Source organism: Anolis carolinensis, chromosome 4 (assembly GCF_035594765.1).
Source record: "Anolis carolinensis isolate JA03-04 chromosome 4, rAnoCar3.1.pri, whole genome shotgun sequence".
Taxonomy (NCBI): domain Eukaryota; kingdom Metazoa; phylum Chordata; class Lepidosauria; order Squamata; family Dactyloidae; genus Anolis; species Anolis carolinensis.
In genome coordinates this window covers 189059170-189077909 of record NC_085844.1, presented here as the reverse complement: position 1 = coordinate 189077909, position 18740 = coordinate 189059170, and the positions used below count along the sequence as shown (strand labels likewise).

The 18740-nt window shown below is 42.0% G+C and overlaps 1 protein-coding gene across 2 annotated transcripts in view; it reads left to right on the top strand.

Moving 5' to 3' along the window:
- The window catches only part of LOC100562748 (probable transmembrane reductase CYB561D1), a 43420-nt gene that overhangs the window by 12027 nt on the left and 12653 nt on the right, over positions 1-18740 (top strand). Inside the window, exon 3 of one of the 2 annotated variants that reach the window (XM_062978407.1) lies at positions 1383-3531. The exons of the other annotated variant lie outside the window; for it this stretch is intronic. Coding sequence (XP_062834477.1) covers positions 1383-1892 — 510 coding nt within the window. The 3' untranslated portion in view covers positions 1893-3531. The remainder of the gene's footprint in view (positions 1-1382; positions 3532-18740) is intronic. 2 annotated transcript variants of the gene reach the window in all.

The following is an 18740-nucleotide window of genomic DNA, read 5'->3' as shown; positions in this document are numbered from 1 at the left end:
TGCTATACTCCTATTTATGCAGGCCAGAATCCTGTTGGCTTTTTAAGCTGCCACATCACATTGTAGGCTCATGTTTAACTTGTCCACGAGGACTCCAAGATTTTTTTTCACACCTACTGCTGTCAAGCCAGGCCCATTCTGTATCTTTGCATTCCATTTTTTTCTGCTGAAGTGAAGTATCTTGCATTTGTCCCTGTTGAACTTCATTTTGTTAGTTTCGGCCCATCTCTCTAGTCTGTTAAGATCGTTTTGAATTCTGCTCCCGTGTTCTGGAGTGTTAGCTATCCCTCCCAGTTTGGTGTCATCTGCAAACTTGATGGTCGTGCCTTCTAACCCTTCGTCTAAGTCATTAATACGAAGGGGTAGAAGGCAAGATCATCAAGTAGGTTTGGTCTGCTGTAGGTTTGGTCTGTACAACCACCAAGAGTAAAGGCAGGGCACTTTTGCCTCCTAGAAGCTGTAGACTTTAGTTCCATGAATCTCCAGCCAGTGTAGCTTACAGAAAAGAGTTGTGGGAAGTCTGGTCTAAAATATTATCTGTAATGTAATATAAAGATTCTCCATCTCTTTCCTGGGGGGAGAAGTTGTGACTTTTGCTCTTGAAACTTTTCTTCATTTAAAGGCAGTGGTGGCAAATTAGAGAGATATCAGGTGTTCAGGGTTCAGCATTGGCCAGTGGTGACTTGTCTTACACAGATGTAACTCAGTTTTCCTGCCACAAACGAATTGCTAATAATAAAAATTTATATTTGTTACTTGCCTCTCCTTGTGGCTTAAGATGGGGTATAACTCTTGGGACCAATCTATATGCTAGGTAGGATTGCATGGTAGTTTAGGGGTTGTGCCACTTCAGGCTCTTCCAAAACAACGCTTGATCTGTTTTTCCCAACATGTAGAGAAAAAAACAGAAAGATCTATTCAAGTTATGTATATTCCTTAGATTTAGCATGTGAAACACTGCTGCTTGAGTGACCAGAACATCCAACATGAAATGGGAGATGAAGAATTAAGCCTTTTCATTTGATGTGATACTTTTAAGAAAGGGTTTGCTACTTTGTTTAGCAGGTCCTCATCCAGTGCAAAGGCTTTGGTGCTGCTTGTAAATTGGCATAGATGCTCACCTGACTTGACAGCCAACTCTTTACTAGTGGTGGCTAGGCATCTATATGTCATTGAGGCAGCAAATATGGACCATGATTTAGTCAAGATTTTAAAAGGGATGTCCAAGGTGTTGATTGCATTGAGATTTAGTACCTTGCACATGTCCTTTAAAGTTTGTACTTAAAGTGGATTTATCCCTCCACTTAACTGATAGCCACAATCCATCAACTGTTTTTAAAGGAAAAACAGACCTGTTGGCTAATGGGCTCCTTTGTTCTCAGTTTTGCCTCAGCCTGACTGAAGCCATCCTGATCTTTTCACCAGACAGCTCATTATTCCTCTTCTGCTGTTGCTTCCACAAAGTGCACACGCAACTGCATTGGACTCTTCAGACGCTGGCGCTTGTGGCTGCAGCATTGGGCTTGGCCTTCATTGTCTCCAGCAAGAACCGGAGTGAACTCCCACACTTTGTCTCCTGGCACAGCATTATGGGTCTCCTGACCTTTGTGGCTGCATGTGGGCATATCTTGTGTGGACTTTGCCTACGTTTTCCACACCTCCTGAGAATGTCGTTTATACCTACGCTCCGGCAGTACCACCTTATTTGTGGACTGATAGTTTACCTTCTTGCCACGTTCACTGTGGTGCTAGCCATCTGTTCTGATTGGTTTCAGGCTCAGATTAAAGGACTTGTTTGGTATTTATCTGTGGGGCTGCCCTTCTGCCCAGCCTTGGTGATTGTGAACCAGGTCGCAAGAACTCATTTGCCAAAGAAGGGACAATACGTCTAAATCTCAGAAGGACCCTTGGGAAGCAAAATTTCATCCACTTTGTTTCCCCCTGATTTATTACAATACTTTGTGAACCTCTGTGTCATGTGCTTCTTTTGTTCTGTTCTGTGTTGTGTGTATTGTTGTGCACATGTGCAAATGTGTGATATGTCTTGATTTAGAAAAATATTCTCCTGTTTCAGTTTTTGTCTAGCATGTGCTAATTCTTGTTCAGAATTCTCCAGTATTCTGGAGAAAAAAACATTGTTTTTCAGCTCATCAATCAACAGAGATGCTGAGGAAGTCCTGTAATGCTTTCCTGATGCAGAAAACTAGATTACATTTTCTGGTTTTAACTTTTGCAGTATAGATTATTCACAGATTTGATTAATATGTTCTTTCCAGAAATCTCTACATCCTATAGCACAACTCTGTGGTCAACCTTTGGCAAAAGCTGACCATAGAGTCATGTTGAGAGACCTAGGATTCCATGAAAGGTTTTGTCTAATATTTTTTAAAAGTGTTGTTTTTTTTTAATGTGGTGTTTGTTTGTTTTTTTCACTTTTATTGTCTTGGGCATGTAAAAATACATTTTTAAAAAGGTTTTAAAGATTTTTCGCTGAACCCTTACAATTTCTTGTGGAATCCTCTGTTTACACAGAACACAGTTTGGGAACTGCTACTCTATAGTAGTCGTCCTTTGTGTCATCTAAAGGTGTTAAATCAGACACAGGCAAACTTTGGCCCTCCAGGTATTTTGGACTTCAACTCCCACAATTCCTAACAACCGGTAAACTGACTTGAATTTCTGGGAGTTAAAATCCAAATCCAAAGTTTGCTCATGTCTGTGTTAAACTGTAGCTTGTAGATTACCCCAACTAGCTCTTCAGATCTACCATGTCCTCTGCTCTGTATGTTCATAACCATACAATCAAATAACCCTCTAATATCTTCAGCAAAGCTGGGCCTTTCTCCATGTGGGGTTTATTCCTGACATCCTGTCAGTCAACATTTCTTCTATTTTCTCCCTCTCTTCCCCACTAGCATTATATATGCTGTTCACTCATCCTTCAGTCAACAGGGATTTTTTGTGGAAAATGTCAATAAAGAAGGATTTTATATGTTCTTGTTAGAAAACACTAAGCCATTATAACAATGAGATGTAGCAGTGAGTGGCAAGCAAAGGTTCAATCTGTGAACGGAGGGTGGAGAATTTCTAAGAGGCCTCTGTGTAACCCAGTCATATTTTCCCAAGGTTCTTATAGAAACAATGAAGTCTGTGCAGAGACACAAAAGGATAGCAGTCAGGTACAGTGGCATTGTGCCTTGGTCCCAGCAACTGGTGAGAGCCCCCCCCCCCCCATCCCAATACCAGAGGCTGTGTATAGGGCAGCAAGAATTTTCTGGACTCAATCTCCTCCCTCACTCCTATTCCCTTCCTTTGTGTTTTTGTCTTTTTAAATTGTAAGTGGGATAGCAGGAAACCGAGTGCTTTTTTGACTGAAGTACAAAAGTGCAAATAAAAGAAAGAAACACACGAGCAAGCAGCTGGCTATAAAATGTTATTGTAATATGCTTCAGAATATACACTTACTTTCAGACTGTTGGGATTCACAGTGTGAAGAAAACATATGGATTGTTTGTCAAGGGCATTTCAGGGGTGAGTCTCTTTTTTATTTCAAATACATTATGTAATTATTTCTTGTTTGTGTGTGTGTGAATCTTCTTTGTTTAATTTGCAGTTGTTTATACGTTTGGTTGTCATTGTTTTATATTGGAGACCAGTTTAAACTTTGTAAGCTGCCATAGGTCCTTTGGTGGGAGAAAGGCAGGATATAAATGAAATGAATGAATGAATGATTTTTTTTCACATTGTCCATCCAATTGGCTTGGACAATCTTGAGATTGTACTACACCATAAGGCCATTATGCTTGCCAAGTTTCAAAAAGAAGCACACACAAAAGATAACTGTGTTGTGACGGGGGTGGGGGTGGTAGTGGTTTTTAAATGTATCTGAACTCTAGGTCAAAAGCTTATTGGTTAATTATGATATTATATTGGTCATTCTTTGAACTATTCTTGGAATAGACATGGATCTCTGACTTTGGAGTTTTGCATCCAAATGGCACGTTCAGTAGGTGTGATCCTCTATGTAGGCCAGTATCAGAAAGTGTGGAGGTTCCTATTTTAAAAGAGATTCAAATTGTCTGCTTCTATGCATAGATGTAAAAACTGGACAGTGAAGAAAGGTGACAGAAGGGAAAGCAACTCCTTTGAAATATGCTGGAGAAAAGTTCCATTGATATGACAGACTTCAAAAAAATGGGTCCTAGAGCAAATCAGGTCTCAACTCTACGAGAAACAAAGATGACTAAACTAAGATTGCAGTACTTTGGACATTTGAGATGATGTGACTTGCTAGAAAAGATAAATATGTTGAGCAGTAGGAAAAGGTTGTAGGAAAATAGAAAGGCTGCTCTGCAGGTAGATTGACTCAGTCAAGGAAGCCACAGATAAGCAAAATAATTTCAAGTGAAGATAAATAGGAACAACAAACCTGAAGGAATAAACCTTTAAATGAAATTGAAGGACTCTTTAATTTATAGTTTTAATAAACCCATATGAGGATCATCTGTGTTTTCTTCTTTGTTATTATGTACCTGAAGCTGACTCTGACTTCTGACAGTCTGTTCATAGGTCTTTCTTGGCAAGATTTATTTAGAGGACACCAAGGTCACTAAGTGGTTTTCCATAGCGGAAGAAGGATTCAAAACCAAGCTTCCCAGTCAATCAAGCCACTATACCATGCTGTTCAATCATACTGCCTTTCTTTCAAGATTCATATAATACACATCTTCACTATTTGAGTCTGGTGGTAGGATCAAGCTAATTAAATAAGTGAGCTAGAAAGCAACACGTATTAAGGAAGTCTTTGTCTTGCCTGGGTTTTGGAGTTGAGAAGTTTACAATTTGGCATTAAACAAGTTGGGTAAAGACAAAATCTCATGCCCATTCTCTGTGTCCCATAGTGTTAAGTGAATGCTTCTGGTTCTTAGAAATGTGTTTGCTCTTTCAAAAACATGGTTCGGAATAGCAAAATGAAGCTTAGCACTGCTTTTCACTAGCGGTGATACAGCAGGCATCCCTCAGATGCATATCTTTCCTGTAATCATGTTTTACCTGTATTTTCCCAGCAATAAAATATCACTGCTTCAGTGCTTTTTTAAAAAAAGGGTATTTCTGGAAGAGTTGTGCTGCCTTAAAGGAAAACAACTTAATTTTATTTAACAAATGAGAAGTATGCATATTCTACTTTTTTCATGTCAAAAGCGACTTGAGAAATTGCAAGTTGCTTTTGGTGTGAGAGAATTGGCTGTCTGCAAGGATGTTGGCCAGGGGACGCCTGGATGTTTTACTATCTTGTAGGAGGTTTCTGTCATGTCCCCACATGGGAAGGTGGAGCTGACAGATGGGAAGTCACCCCACTCTCCAGATCCAAACCTCCGATCTTTCGGTCAGCAGTTCTGCCAGCACAAGGGTTTAACTCATCGCTCCACCGGGGGCTCTTATATTAGGGTAAACAAAGGAATATACCATTATGGTCTCCATCCTAGTACTGACCAGGCTTGATCCTGCTCAGCTTCCAAGATCAGAGGTGATGTGGTGCTTTCATATTTATTGATACCATCATATTTTATTTCTCACACTGAGATCTGTCCCCCTTCCCCACTAAGTTTGTTCCAGTTTGTTTTTCATAATTTCCTTTACTGTTCCTTGTATTACTTTTCTTTTCCCATTTGATTGTCAGAATTGGCCCTACTGTTGGACATAATAGGACAACCTGATCTGGCATCAGATACTGTATGGTAGCAATACCTTCTGAAATGCTAGCCATTCCCTTCTGTTGAAAGATACAGTGGTATGTGCACCACACCACTTGTCCTGGACCTCCCAAGTTATTGTGTCCCATCAGTAATATTGACCTAATCTCCAAATGTTCAGTGTATTTGGTTTCTGTACATGGAAGGATAAAAGGTTGTCATCCTATCCTTCTCTTCAGATCAAATAATGATTGGTTTTTACTTCTAGATATATTTTGGAGAATATATGTTCTAATACTTGCTGATATACCTGCCTTATCCTGCTAGCCTGGTGGGTTTGGTTTTTAATTTCTAGAAAACAGCTCGGAAGCAAACACATTAGTCACAAAAGTCTCACATCTTAACAAAGAAAGCCTGCTCAACACCAACTCTGATGCTGCCCCTGTGTGTGTGTCTTCTCAAGTGTGCAGATGGTGAGTGGGTGTGTCCACAGGCGCATCCAAGTTTCATGAGCGGAACTAATATGAGTTTGTACATCTCTGTAGGAATGAGTCTTTAGCAGCACCTGCAGTCCTAAGATGCACATGTATCTTACTCATGCATCTTCTGAGTAAATGTCTATGTGACTGCGGTGTGATGTTTTCCAGTCTAGATAGAGCCTCCCAAAAAGAAGAGATTTCTTGTGAGGATGTGAAGAATAAAGTGTGAATGGATAGAAAATATCCTGAGTAGAAATAGGGAGAAAACTGAACCAGAAAGGTGGCTGAAAGTAGCAAAAATTCCAGGTTATGTGCATGAGAAGGATGCTAACTCATAAACCAGTGAATGAAGAAGCAGCAGCAAGACTGAGTCTATCACTAAGTAGAATGAAGCAACCAGTTTGGGGCTGGACATACACTGTTAAATAGATCTGCTTACAGACAATGTGTAGCAGACTGTAGTGCTGTTAATTCATCAGAGTTGTTAATGACCCGATAACAGGAGTTGAACTCTGTGGTGTTGGTCTTGTGCTCCTCCAGTGCTACAAAGGCCAACCACGTTGTTAGAAAGTTCAGACAAAGGGCATGGGTGTCTATCGATGTGTTAATGATTTTATGATCTAAATCCCTGGGAGCAGAAAAAGAAGGAAAAAAAACAACTACCCATATTGGTAGTTGCTCAAAACAAACTCCACAAGGGGGAACTATTTGCAAAGGCTTCCTATAGAGTAAAATCCCAGCAAGAATCATTCACAGCATGGATACTAGAAATTAAATTGCTATGATATTCTCATGCAATTGCTAGGAGATGCCACATTTAACTTAAGTTTAAAAATGTATTTTCCAGGCTTAATTGTCCGTGTAGGTCATATTCAGAACTAGTAAAAGTTACTTTCTTGGACTACTTGTTTGAAGGATGCTGGGAGCTGTAGTCCAGAAAAACTTTCCCAGATTCTACTCAAATAAGCTTTGGAGTCTTTGCACTACAAATGATTGACTTAATTGTTCAATTTGTAGTTTTAAAGCACACATATTTAAGTAGCTTTGGATATATTTTGCTGCTGCCAAAACAAAAAAATGACCTTTTGTGCTTTTGTTGTATGTTGTTTTGACAATTGACTGTTTTTGCATACATGTTGGAAACCGCCCTGAGTCATCTCAAAGAGATAGAGTGGTATATAAATAAAGATTATTATTATTATTATTATTATTATTATTATTATTATTATTATTATTATTTTGTATGACACAGCAAACAAGATAGATATGCTGGATTTCGTATCACAAAATCACAAGTTGAACACTTCCCAAGTGTCTAGGACTGTGTGATGCATTTTCGGGTGATGCGTGCAGATCCCAGTAGGGTGGCCTTTTGCAGTTGGCAGATCATAATTTTGTCAATGTCTATTATTTCCAAATGCTGGCTGAAATTTTTTGGCACAGCACCCCCGTTGGTGCCACCTTGACATGGTGGTGGGGGGGGGGGGGCTTAACTGCTCCAATGATGCTGAGAGCTGTGCTGGCGGTAGTGTAACTACCGACAGGTCCAACCAAGCCAGAGAGGTCTCAGCTGAGGAGTTGAACTAAGAGCACCTAACCCATTAGCATTATGGAGAATCAAACCAAAACGAAGTCTATACTGGCTTGGTCGTCGCCCAGGATAAAATGGACCACGATGGATGCTGCTGATTCTGGACATCCATCTACAAGTGGGCTACGGAATCAAAATACAAATGAACAGTCACAGAAGCGGCAGAAATATACAATGCCAGAAAACCGCATTATTATTATCATTATTATTATTATTATTATTATTATTATTATTATTATTATTATTAAAATATGTACAGTAGAGTCTCACTTATCCAGCTTATCCAACGTTCTGGATTATCCAACGCAGTCTGCCTTTTATGAGTCAATGTTTTTGTTGACCTACAACTCCCAGAAATCCCAGCCAGTTTACCAGCTGTTAGGATTTCTGGCAGCTGAAGGCCAAAATATCTGGGGACCCACAGGTTGAGAACCACTGGTTTAGCCAGTGGTCTTTTCTCCCTGCTTTGGAGAGAACACAGTGAACTGTTTAATATGGGATCTCCATTGTAACACATTTTCTGCATACAAAGTGGCAGAGATTAAAATAAATCTTATAACACCAAGATAGAGCTCCTGACAGTATTTGGGTAAAGCAAAGGCTTTCCTCAAGGGAGGCTATAGCTATTTCATAAGTCAAATTCAATCCTATGGTTAAAAATATCATGCCACACCATAGAGTTCTCTTGGAAATGCAAACAGCCAGTCAAGTTGAGAAAAAATTGACTCCTTTTTATGATGCTGAAGTTGATGGATATTTCCATGTTAACAATTCCAGTTATGTACTTCAACATCATTAACTTTAACTTATTTTTGTGGAAACAAATTTAATTCCTCAGAAAGAATCAACCTAAAAACAATGTTATATCAAGAGTAATGTTCATATGATCTCTCTTTTTGGTCTGTAATTGGAATTTGAGGGAAATCGTTAACAATTGTTCACTCCAGGAAGTCTTAAATTATCCATTACTGTAATTTTTACAGTAATAAATGTGTTGAAGTGTGCCACTAGTGTAAAAGCAGAATTCTCTGCTCGCACTCTTAATGCAACTCTGGAAGTATGCTTTATCTTTTAAATCATCACCATGTATTAATGCCAATTCACATCTCCCCAAACATCCCAGGCCATACACAATCAAAAAATAAAGTAGATACAGGGCAACCCAAAGTATTACTTATGTGCTTTAGGGGGAGGAAATCTTAAGAGCTCCCCCTTACTAACCCCATAATAACTCTAAGCCTAACTGACTGCTTCACACTGGGAGGCTATTTTTTAATGGCTGCTTCACAATGAAAAGCCGGTGGAATAGAGCATTTTCCATAGACATCAGTAGAGAAAGCAAAGAATGCACTTTAGCTAAGAGTGGGAAAGTGTATGTCTATGCACACTCACTGCAACATAGCAAAAAGGAAAGAATGCATACTTCAGTTCAGTTCTTATTCTGTGTAAAACATTTTAAAAAATCACTGTGCTAGTGCAAATTCCAAAGCAAATGCTCAGCTACTTGGAGGTTCCTTCATACTATATCATTATAGTGCTGTGGTTCCATTTTACATGCCATGCTTCAGTCCCATGGATCCTGGGATTTGCAGTTGAAGGAGAAGCATTTAGAATGCTAAGGAAGAATAGCTACACAATGTCTTTTGATTAACTTTGCCATCAATGTAGAAGCAACCTGTACAATGGGCCCTTGGTATCTGCTGAGGTTTGATTCCAGTACCCCCTGTAGATATCAAAATCTGTAGATGTTCATCCCACTCTATGCAGTGGCGTAGTGAAATTGTGTCCCTTATCTAAAATAGCAAAATCAAGATAGCCTTTTTTGAAATTTCTTTTAATATTTTCAAACCATGAATGATGGAATCCATGTGATTTTTAAAACTCTTCTTCTACAGCAGAGATTGAAGCGGAGTCATAATGCCATGTGTAAAATTCTCACCACTGCAGTGTATTTTGCCTTTATTAGTTTGGTAAGCCGCCCTGAGTCCCCTCCGGGGTAAGAAGGGCAGGGTAAAAGTATAGTAAATAAACAAACAAACAAATAAATTGGTAATATAAATATCTCCATGTGACTTGAGGGTTTCCTCACAATCCTTCATGTGGATATTATGAAGAGTAAAAAGAAAACCCTAGATGTTTTCAAAAGGGAATAGCACCTGTAGCTTTTCCCCTGAATGTCCCAGCTGGACCAAGATACATTGTAATCACTATTTTGTTTTGAGGTATCTGTCATCTATCTATCTATCTAGTTAGATTTCCTGCCTCTAACAGTTTATTTCACCTGTTTTCTGATACTTTTGTATGTCATTTGATTAGAAGATGATAGATATCCAGAAAATAATAACAAGAACAATCTGTTGTCAAAGGCTTTCATGATTGGAATCACTGGGTTGCTGTGTGTTTTCCGGGCTGTATGGCCGTGTTCCAGAAGCATTCTCTGTGGACATTTCGCCCACATCTATGGCAGGCATTCTCAGAGGTTGTGAAGAGAACAAACTATTTTCACAATTTAGATTATTCTAAGTCAAATGCCATGAACACAGATTTGCTAAGGGTGCTTTGATCTGTACCGTCACTTTTAGATAAAGTCAACAGTCTCTTAAAGTGGAAAATCAATTCATTTCCCCCTGAAATACTGTTGTTTTCAACATTTATACAAAGCAAATCGGGTTTGAGAACAAATATGGGATATATTTCTGAAAAAGCACAATTTTCTCTCTGGTTAAAGAATAATATTGATAATGGATTAGAGCAAATAAACTAGGCTAGCAAAGTGCATTGTAGAGCGAGAAGAGGTTGCTTAAGTAACCTGAAAAAATATTTGAGAGAGCCAATCAATCTCTATAATTTAAAGCCTGAGAGGGAGTCTTGTGAGCTTCCAACAACAGCACTCATTATCACTGGTTATGTTGGCTAGGGCTGCTGGGACTTGTTCACAATATCTGGAGAGCCATGTGATTCCCACTTAGTTTCTGATTATTATTATTTTGCTATAGATTTCCACATGCTTGATCATAAATCCACAACATTTGGTATGTTATCTAATGGGATCAAACAAAGATCATAACAAGGTTTGTGATTTTATCCACTTCTTGTCAAGAGGCTGCTTTGTTCTACTAGGACACCCTAAAGTAACAACTACAAAGGATGATGTCCTAACCTTTGCAGCTCGTAATCATAATAATTCTTTATATCCCACTTTTCTCCCTCACGGGATCCAATGGTCTTATTGCTTCAGAGTGTCCTAATAGACTGAGGTTGGTCCAGTGTAGCAGTGTTGTGTGTTGTGTGGACTACACTCCTCTCCTTCTATTAACAGAGCAAAGTAATGGAAAAAGCTTACATTTCAGCATAATTCATTGCTACGTTATACTCTGTTGCAAATGTGTAAGGATTTATCTAGTTTGTCTTGAAGTAATAATTGTACTATTAGCGGCTGTATAGCAGTTGTAAGTAGTAGTCACTGTTTACTTTTTTGTGTTCAAAAGTTTCTATCTTTAAACAGGATTTTGACATGGACACCAATAATTGGGAGTGAGAGCTAGTAGTATCTAGTGGCTCTCCAAGGTGCTGAATCATATTCTCTCCCCCCCCCCCTCTGGGTGTGTGTGTGTGTATGTGTGTGTGTGTGTGTGTGAGAGAGAGAGAGAGAGAGAGAGAGAGAGAGAGAGAGAGAGAGAGAGAGAGAGAGAGATATCACTTGGATTGCTCTGCTAATGTTCAAATTACAATCCAAAGCAGACTCATCTTCTCGCTGATGAATTTACATCTGGCTGATATAGATGTGGGATATCATGCCTCCATTTTCAATGTAAAACATGACTTACTTAATTCAAAGACATTGCCATCTGGATACATATACAAAGGGATTTTGTAGGACTAATGTTTTTTTTTTAACATAACAAAAACTGCAAGAAAAGATTGGGGGGGGGGGGGGGAAACAGCAGAACTGGAATATATCCACAGCCTCCAGTCTAATGGAATTGGGTTTGACAGATATCCTGGCACATTACACATAGTATAACACCAGTTGTCACCCCAGTCTTTTGAAGGCTATCTTGGCCAGTTTACCTTTCTGGTTCCACCACGACACTACATTCCAATAACTCCTTCTACCATTCATTTGGTTATCTACTCACCTTGGTTTTAGATAACATCTTTCCTTCTATTTCTCCTCCCCAGTGGCCACAATTAAAATTGAGTTTGTCGTCCCACCACCCTACCCACAAAGTTTTGCATTTCTATTGTTATTCTCACACCAGCCAGGTTATTCATAACTATAAAGGTCTGTTCCCAGGCTGCCAATTCCTTTCTCTCAATTAGTCACAAAAGTGCTACAAGATGTCTTATTTAATGTCATACGTGTATTATTTAGAATTAAATTTGGCTGAATTTAATGAGACAGCTTTCTGGTAAGTGAGCATACAATTGCAGCCTTAAGGTTTTCACTTGTTTTATCTACAACAACTATTAATCCCTCCCCCCATGGGATGTTATTTTCCTTTTCCTTGGAGCCACAGAGTCAGACCGCCTTACAGCTGCCTCGCCTAACATGATGTCAGATAGGAATTCAGCAGAACAAGCTGACAGAGTTACCCCAATGGATGCAGTGACAGATGGCCAGACAATGGTGCTCCCCGTTGGAGCTTTTCCCAGGAGAGATTGGTGCCCTGCCCCATTAGCTCTCTTTCAGCCATTTAGCTTTTGAATTAAAGCCATGATGTTTGGGAGGCCTCTGTGTTTTTGATCTTTTACTCCCTCTTGTTCCTGCTGGCTTTCATCACTCCCATGGACTCCTCAGTGGTACCTGAAGGAATGTATTCTTGCACTGGAAAATGCTGAGTTGATTTCATCCCTGCAAAAAAAGAAGAGGGGAGGAAAAAAAGCAAGAGAAAGAAGAAAAAAGAAGAGTGATGGGTGTGAGGGAATTGCCCAATTCTTTAATGTTGTTTCAACAGTTTTTACCAGGACATAAATATTCTGTTTCCTTGCTGACATGGAAACTGTAAGAGTACCCCTCAGCAATTGATCCTAGTGAAATAAATCTTACCCAAACAATCGTTTTATTGGTTTACAGAGTTCAGAGAGAAGACCTTTTCTTGATATGCTCTTTCTGCCCTTTGGCCCTTCTGCTTTTGAAAAGTATCCAAAGCATAGCAGTGCTTTAGACAGCCAGGCAGTGTGTGTCTGGCAAACTACATCTACCAGATTGACTCATCCAGTAGTCCCAGAAGTATCACCTCCTAGCTCTGTAGAACTCCATTCTCCTGACCTCAGTGGAGTATATGTGTTGTTGTTTTTTAATGATTTGCTAATAAATGGGCACATAAAAATGTAAAATGGCAGAGCTTAGTTTTAAAAAGGGTAATTTCCTGTTGTAAAAAGCTTTAGGAAAAGGCAGTGGTAGTTGGTAGATTCCATGTCAGTAGTGCACTAAATCTAGTCTAGAGTTTAATCCAAACTTTAAAGTAGATAGTCAAAGTGAACTGATTTTGTGATAAGATGTGGAAACCTGGATTGCTCTTTCAGTGGCTCAGCTACACTGACCATTTAATGTAGTTCTGTCATTTCTATGAGAAACATTAATCATATATATCTGGATATACTGAAAACATGCTAAGCTCAAAATGTTACTTTTTTGGTACATAATTGTTTTGCACCACAACCTCCAGTATCCCCATTGACCATGCTTCCTGGGCATTCTGGGAGTTACAATCCAAACATATCTTTTTTAGATTGCTGTTAGTTTTCTGGGCTGTGTGGCCATGTTCCAGAAGCATTCTTTCCTGACATTTCACCCACATCTATGGCAGACATCCTCAGAGGTTGTGAGATATATTGGAAATTAGGCTAGTGAGGTTTATATATCTGTGGAAGGTCCAGGATGGGAGAAAGAACTCTTGTCTGCTGGAGGCAAGTGTGAATGTTACAATTAATCACCTTGATTAGCATTTAATGGCCTTGCAACTTCAGGCCCCCTTGATGGATTGTCACCTTGGCGTGGTGAGGGAGCTTGCGTGTTCCAATGAACCTGTGGGCACAACCATGGGAGTCACACACTCCCAGGAGTAGCCAAAGGGGAGGATCCAGACCAAGAACAATCCAAAGACCCAAAGACCTCAACGGCAGAGCAGGCGTAGGATAACATGATACATGTTACAACGGCTGTGAAGGTGGAAGAAGGCTGCAACAGACTGAGAAGCCACTCTCATTGTGTTAATCACACCACTGCTGGGACCTCAATCTGTGAAAACTGTGTGTTGACCGGCCATGCACCGACCTCCACACATTAAAAAAAAATCACGCACAAGCGTCTTCCAAGAAATGGAGGACCATCATCCTCGAACTAAGAAGGATCGCCTAAGTAAGTAAGTGCAACTTCAGGACTGATTACTGCCTGGGGGAATCCTTAGCTGGCCCTGATTGTTTCATGTCTGGAATTCCCCTGTTTTCAGAGTGTTGTACTTTATTCCAATATACCTCACAACCTCTGAGGATGCCTGCCATAGATGCAGGTCAAATGTCAGGAGAGAATGCTTCTGGAACATGGACATACAGTCTGGAAAACTCACAGCAACCCAGTGATTCTGGCCATGAAAGCCTTCCACAACATACCTTTTTAGCTTCATTTTTTCTGCACTCTGAACAGCTCCTGATTTTAGGAACTGTGTAAAGGAAATTAATACATATTTTCCTTCATCGATAATGTAGGAATTCATCATTCTTAATACAGACTTTGGAGGAGGAACGCAAGCATCTGAATCTATTTGTGTGATGACTCATGGGCCATGTAGTCCCGTTCCCAGTACTATTGTGGCAGATGAAGAGGAAAACTTGGGTTTCCCACCGTTTCAGCCAGAATTGGAGCCCTTGCACCTGCAAGATGTTTGCCCACAGGAGGTCAGCCAAACAAGCCTTGAGCAGAAATCTCCCCCATTTTCTCGCCGGGATTATTATAATCGAGATAGAGGCGCTAGGGAGGCGACTCGCAGAAGTGCCAGGATTGCTGCCAGACAATTAACTGATTAAGCCTGTTTCCCTTGGGAAATCTTAAGGAGTCATGCATCTGGACACAGTATGGGTTTCGTTTCTTGTTCCCCAGGGAAAGTGTTCCTTGGCGGGAAAACAAGATCCTATATAGGTGTTTGCCCGCAAAAAAATCCTTGCGGAGTCAATTCATCACCTTATGGAGTGAGATCGTGTGTGGACTACGCTACTCCAGTCCCTTGCCTCCAGGACCAAGTTCCAAGCCTTGTTTCTTGGACCTTGTTCTAGCATCAAGCTTTCCTTGTTTCCACGGACCTCGCCACGGACCTTGTTCTTGTTTCTTGCCTCTTGCTGCCACGTATCAAGCCTTGGTTGCCAAGAATCTAGTTTGCTTCCAGCATTGTTTGCCAAGCTCCATTGGACTAAAGGACCCTGTCATTTCCCCACACTTTGCTTGGCAAAGTGTGTGTTTCGGTTATTGGATTACAACTTTGGACTCTAATATCACATATTGGACATTGTTTTCCTGGACTATATTTGACCTTTCCTGAATGGTCTACTTCTGAACTATATTCTTCACTTGTTTTTATTGACTTTATATAATCCTTTAATAAAGATATTAGATAGATTCTGGTCTCTGCGTATGGTTATTGGTGCTCTGCAGCCTGGGTCCTGACAGTTTGACTCCGCCAACCTAAGCACCAATTAACCTAGACCAGAATGTCTACAGGAACCGGGGCAGAAGCCCAACCACTCAGCTACACCATTTCCAAGGATGAATTGGACAGAATCCGTGATACACTCCATAAGCAGGAGGGAGACATGCGGGGCTTGAAGGAACGCGGAGCCCGTCTCCCTGCCCTAGCGCTACCAACCAAGTTTTCTGGAGAAGCTTCCAAGGTTCATGTTTTCCATCGCCAATGCCAGGCGTACATGGAAGCCCGCCACGCCGAGTTTCCCAAAGAAGAAGTCAAGGTGGCATGGATTTACAGTCTCCTAGAAGGGCCAGCGGCCCATTGGGCGACGGCGCTATTTGATGAAGCCTCCATGCACCTAAGTTCCGCGCAAAACTTCCTGAATCACCTTAAGGCAACTTGGGGGATCGAGGACAATCTAGAGGCGGCCGGCCATAAACTCCGGCGCCTTTTCCAAGGGGACAGGCTGTTGTCCCAGTACATCGCCGAGTTCCGAGTGCTGGCCCAAAACACTGGGTGGAATGATGTAGCCCTCAGAGGACAGTTTCGTGAGGGTCTCAACATCGAGATGCAGGAAGAAATCTCCAAGGTGGATCCTCCAAACTCTCTTGAGAGACTTATTGACCAATGTTTACGAGCCGAAGTCATGCTTGCCAACAGAAAACAGTGGCTCCGAGGCCAGAGTGGGAGAGCAGGAGTAAAACCTCCTGCTCCCGTCAGTATTCAGCCACGTCCAGTGTGGAGACCCCCACCACCAGCCCCATACCCCAGAGGAAGCGAGGAGGAGCCGATGCAGTTGGGCAATGTGCGTCCCAGATTAGATGTTGCCGAGAAGGCCCGCCGCCAACGTTTAAACCTCTGTTGGTACTGCGGGAACGGGGGCCACTTTGCCAGAGAATGTCCAGCCAAAAGAAAGCCCGCCGCTCGCTTGGTGGCGGCGTCCTCTGCGGAGACGGCCGAGGCGGCTGGCGCAAAGCCGGCGGGGGAAGCCAGCGACCGGGCGTAGAGAGGCTCGCCAACCCGGTCAAAAACCCCACTCAAGAGCCGCAAACCGGAGTCCTATTCCTCCTAGTGGTCACCTTGTGGTCAGCGAAAAAAGGACCCGTCATGATCCATGCCATGATAGACTCAGGAGCAACAAACAATTTCATCGACAGGGAGTATGCCGACTCTCTGGGATTACAATATCACGATTTCAAGAACGCCCGGGTGGTGCAAGCCATAGATGGCCGTCCCCTAAAGACAGGTCCAGTAAGCCAATGGACTGAACCCACCAGAATGTGGATAAGAGAACACATGGAGGAGATTTCCTTCTTTGTTACCGAGGTCCCTCACTTCCCTGTGATTTTGGGAATTCCATGGCTGACACTCCACGACCCCAACATCTCCTGGACCAACAGAGAACTGCAGTTTGCTTCTAAATATTGCCAAAACCATTGTCTCGTAGCCAAGGTCTGCCATGCCACAGACGCTGAACCCATCATCACCTTGCCCAAGAAATACTCAGACTTTTGGGATGTGTTCAATGAAAAGGAAGCCGAGAAACTACCTCCGCATAGACCCTACGATTGTGCCATTGACTTGGTGGAGAGGGCCCCGATTCCACGAGGACACCTCTACTCCCTGACTGAACCAGAGCAAGAAGCTCTCAGGGAGTTCATAGAGTCCAACCTTCGCAAGGGGTTCATCAGACCCTCTCAATCCCCAGCCGCTTCCCCAGTGATGTTTGTGAAAAAGAAGTCAGGGGACCTACGCTTGGTTGTGGACTATAGAGAATTGAACAATATCACAAAGCGGAACCGCTATCCCCTGCCTTTGATCTCGGACCTATTAGACCGGCTTCGAGGGGCCAAGGTTTACACCAAGCTGGATCTTCGGGGGGCTTACAATCTAGTTCGCATCAGGGAGGGGGACGAGTGGAAAACCGCCTTCCAGACTAAATTCGGATTATTCGAGTCCCTAGTCATGAATTTCGGTTTATCCGGAGCTCCCGCAACGTTCCAGCACTTTGTCAACGATATTTTTCAGGATTATCTAGATCGGTTCTTGATCATATACCTGGACGATTTTTTGGTGTTTTCTAGATCACAATCAGAGCATGAGAAACACGTCAGAATGGTGTTAGAACGATTGCGGGATCATGGACTATATGCCAAGTTGGAAAAATGCGCTTTTGATCTACAAGAGGTAGATTTCCTGGGATACTGTGTTTCGCTACTAGGGCTCTCCATGGACCCGGCAAAGGTTTCAGCAGTATTGGAATGGCGGGCGCCAACCAACAAGAAAGAGGTGCAACGTTTCTTGGGGTTCGCGAACTACTACCGCAAGTTCATTCCAGACTTTGCCCGCTGGTCTGACCCAATCACCAGCTGCATCCGTGGAAAACAGCCTTTCTGCTGGACGGAGCAAGCAGAGAAAGGGTTCCAGCAACTAAAGAAGTTATTCACGTCCCAGCCAATTCTACAGCACCCTGATCCTTTTGTTGTGCAGGCTGACGCCTCCGATGTGGCAATTGGGGCTGTACTCATGCAACCAGTGGGAGAACATCTTCATCCTTGTGCTCTTTACTCCCGTCAACTAACAGCCCCAGAGAGAAATTACATTATTTGGGAGAAGGAACTTTTGGCCATAAAAGCAGCCTTTGAAAATTGGAGACATTGGTTAGAAGGGGCCAAATTTCCCATTGAGGTCCATACTGACCATCGTAATTTGGAACATTTAAGAACTGCCCGCAAGTTAAATCAGAGGCAGCAGCGCTGGGCTTTATTTTTTGAGCGCTTTGATTTCCAGATCCATTATGTAACCCCAGCTCAGACCAAGCAAGCAGATGCTCTATCACGGAAACCAGAGTATGCTGCAGGGCGCAGAGAGACCTTCGAATCCCAATTGCTGCAGCCCGAGAACTTTGCCACGCTCACAGTGGGGAACACCAAATCCACTGCAGTTGAACCAACTCCCTCTACTCCAGGACCCCTTTGTGCTCAAGAAATTAGAGCCAGTCAACAGGCGGATGCCTGGGCTCAAGATCAAATTTGCCAAGGACTACGTTTCCCTTTCTCACTTAAGGATGGATTACTATGCTACAGAAATCATGTCTACATCCCTCCAGGACCAGGCAGAGAAAAGGCACTTCACCTATGCCATGACTGCAAGGGCATTTTGGACTATTTAAAACCATGCATTTGATCCTACGAGATTTTTGGTGGCCCAAGATCCGCAAGGATGTGGAAAAATACGTCAATACCTGCCCGGTATGCCAGCGTTCCAAGACAAGAAGGGAGAAGCCCTCAGGGCT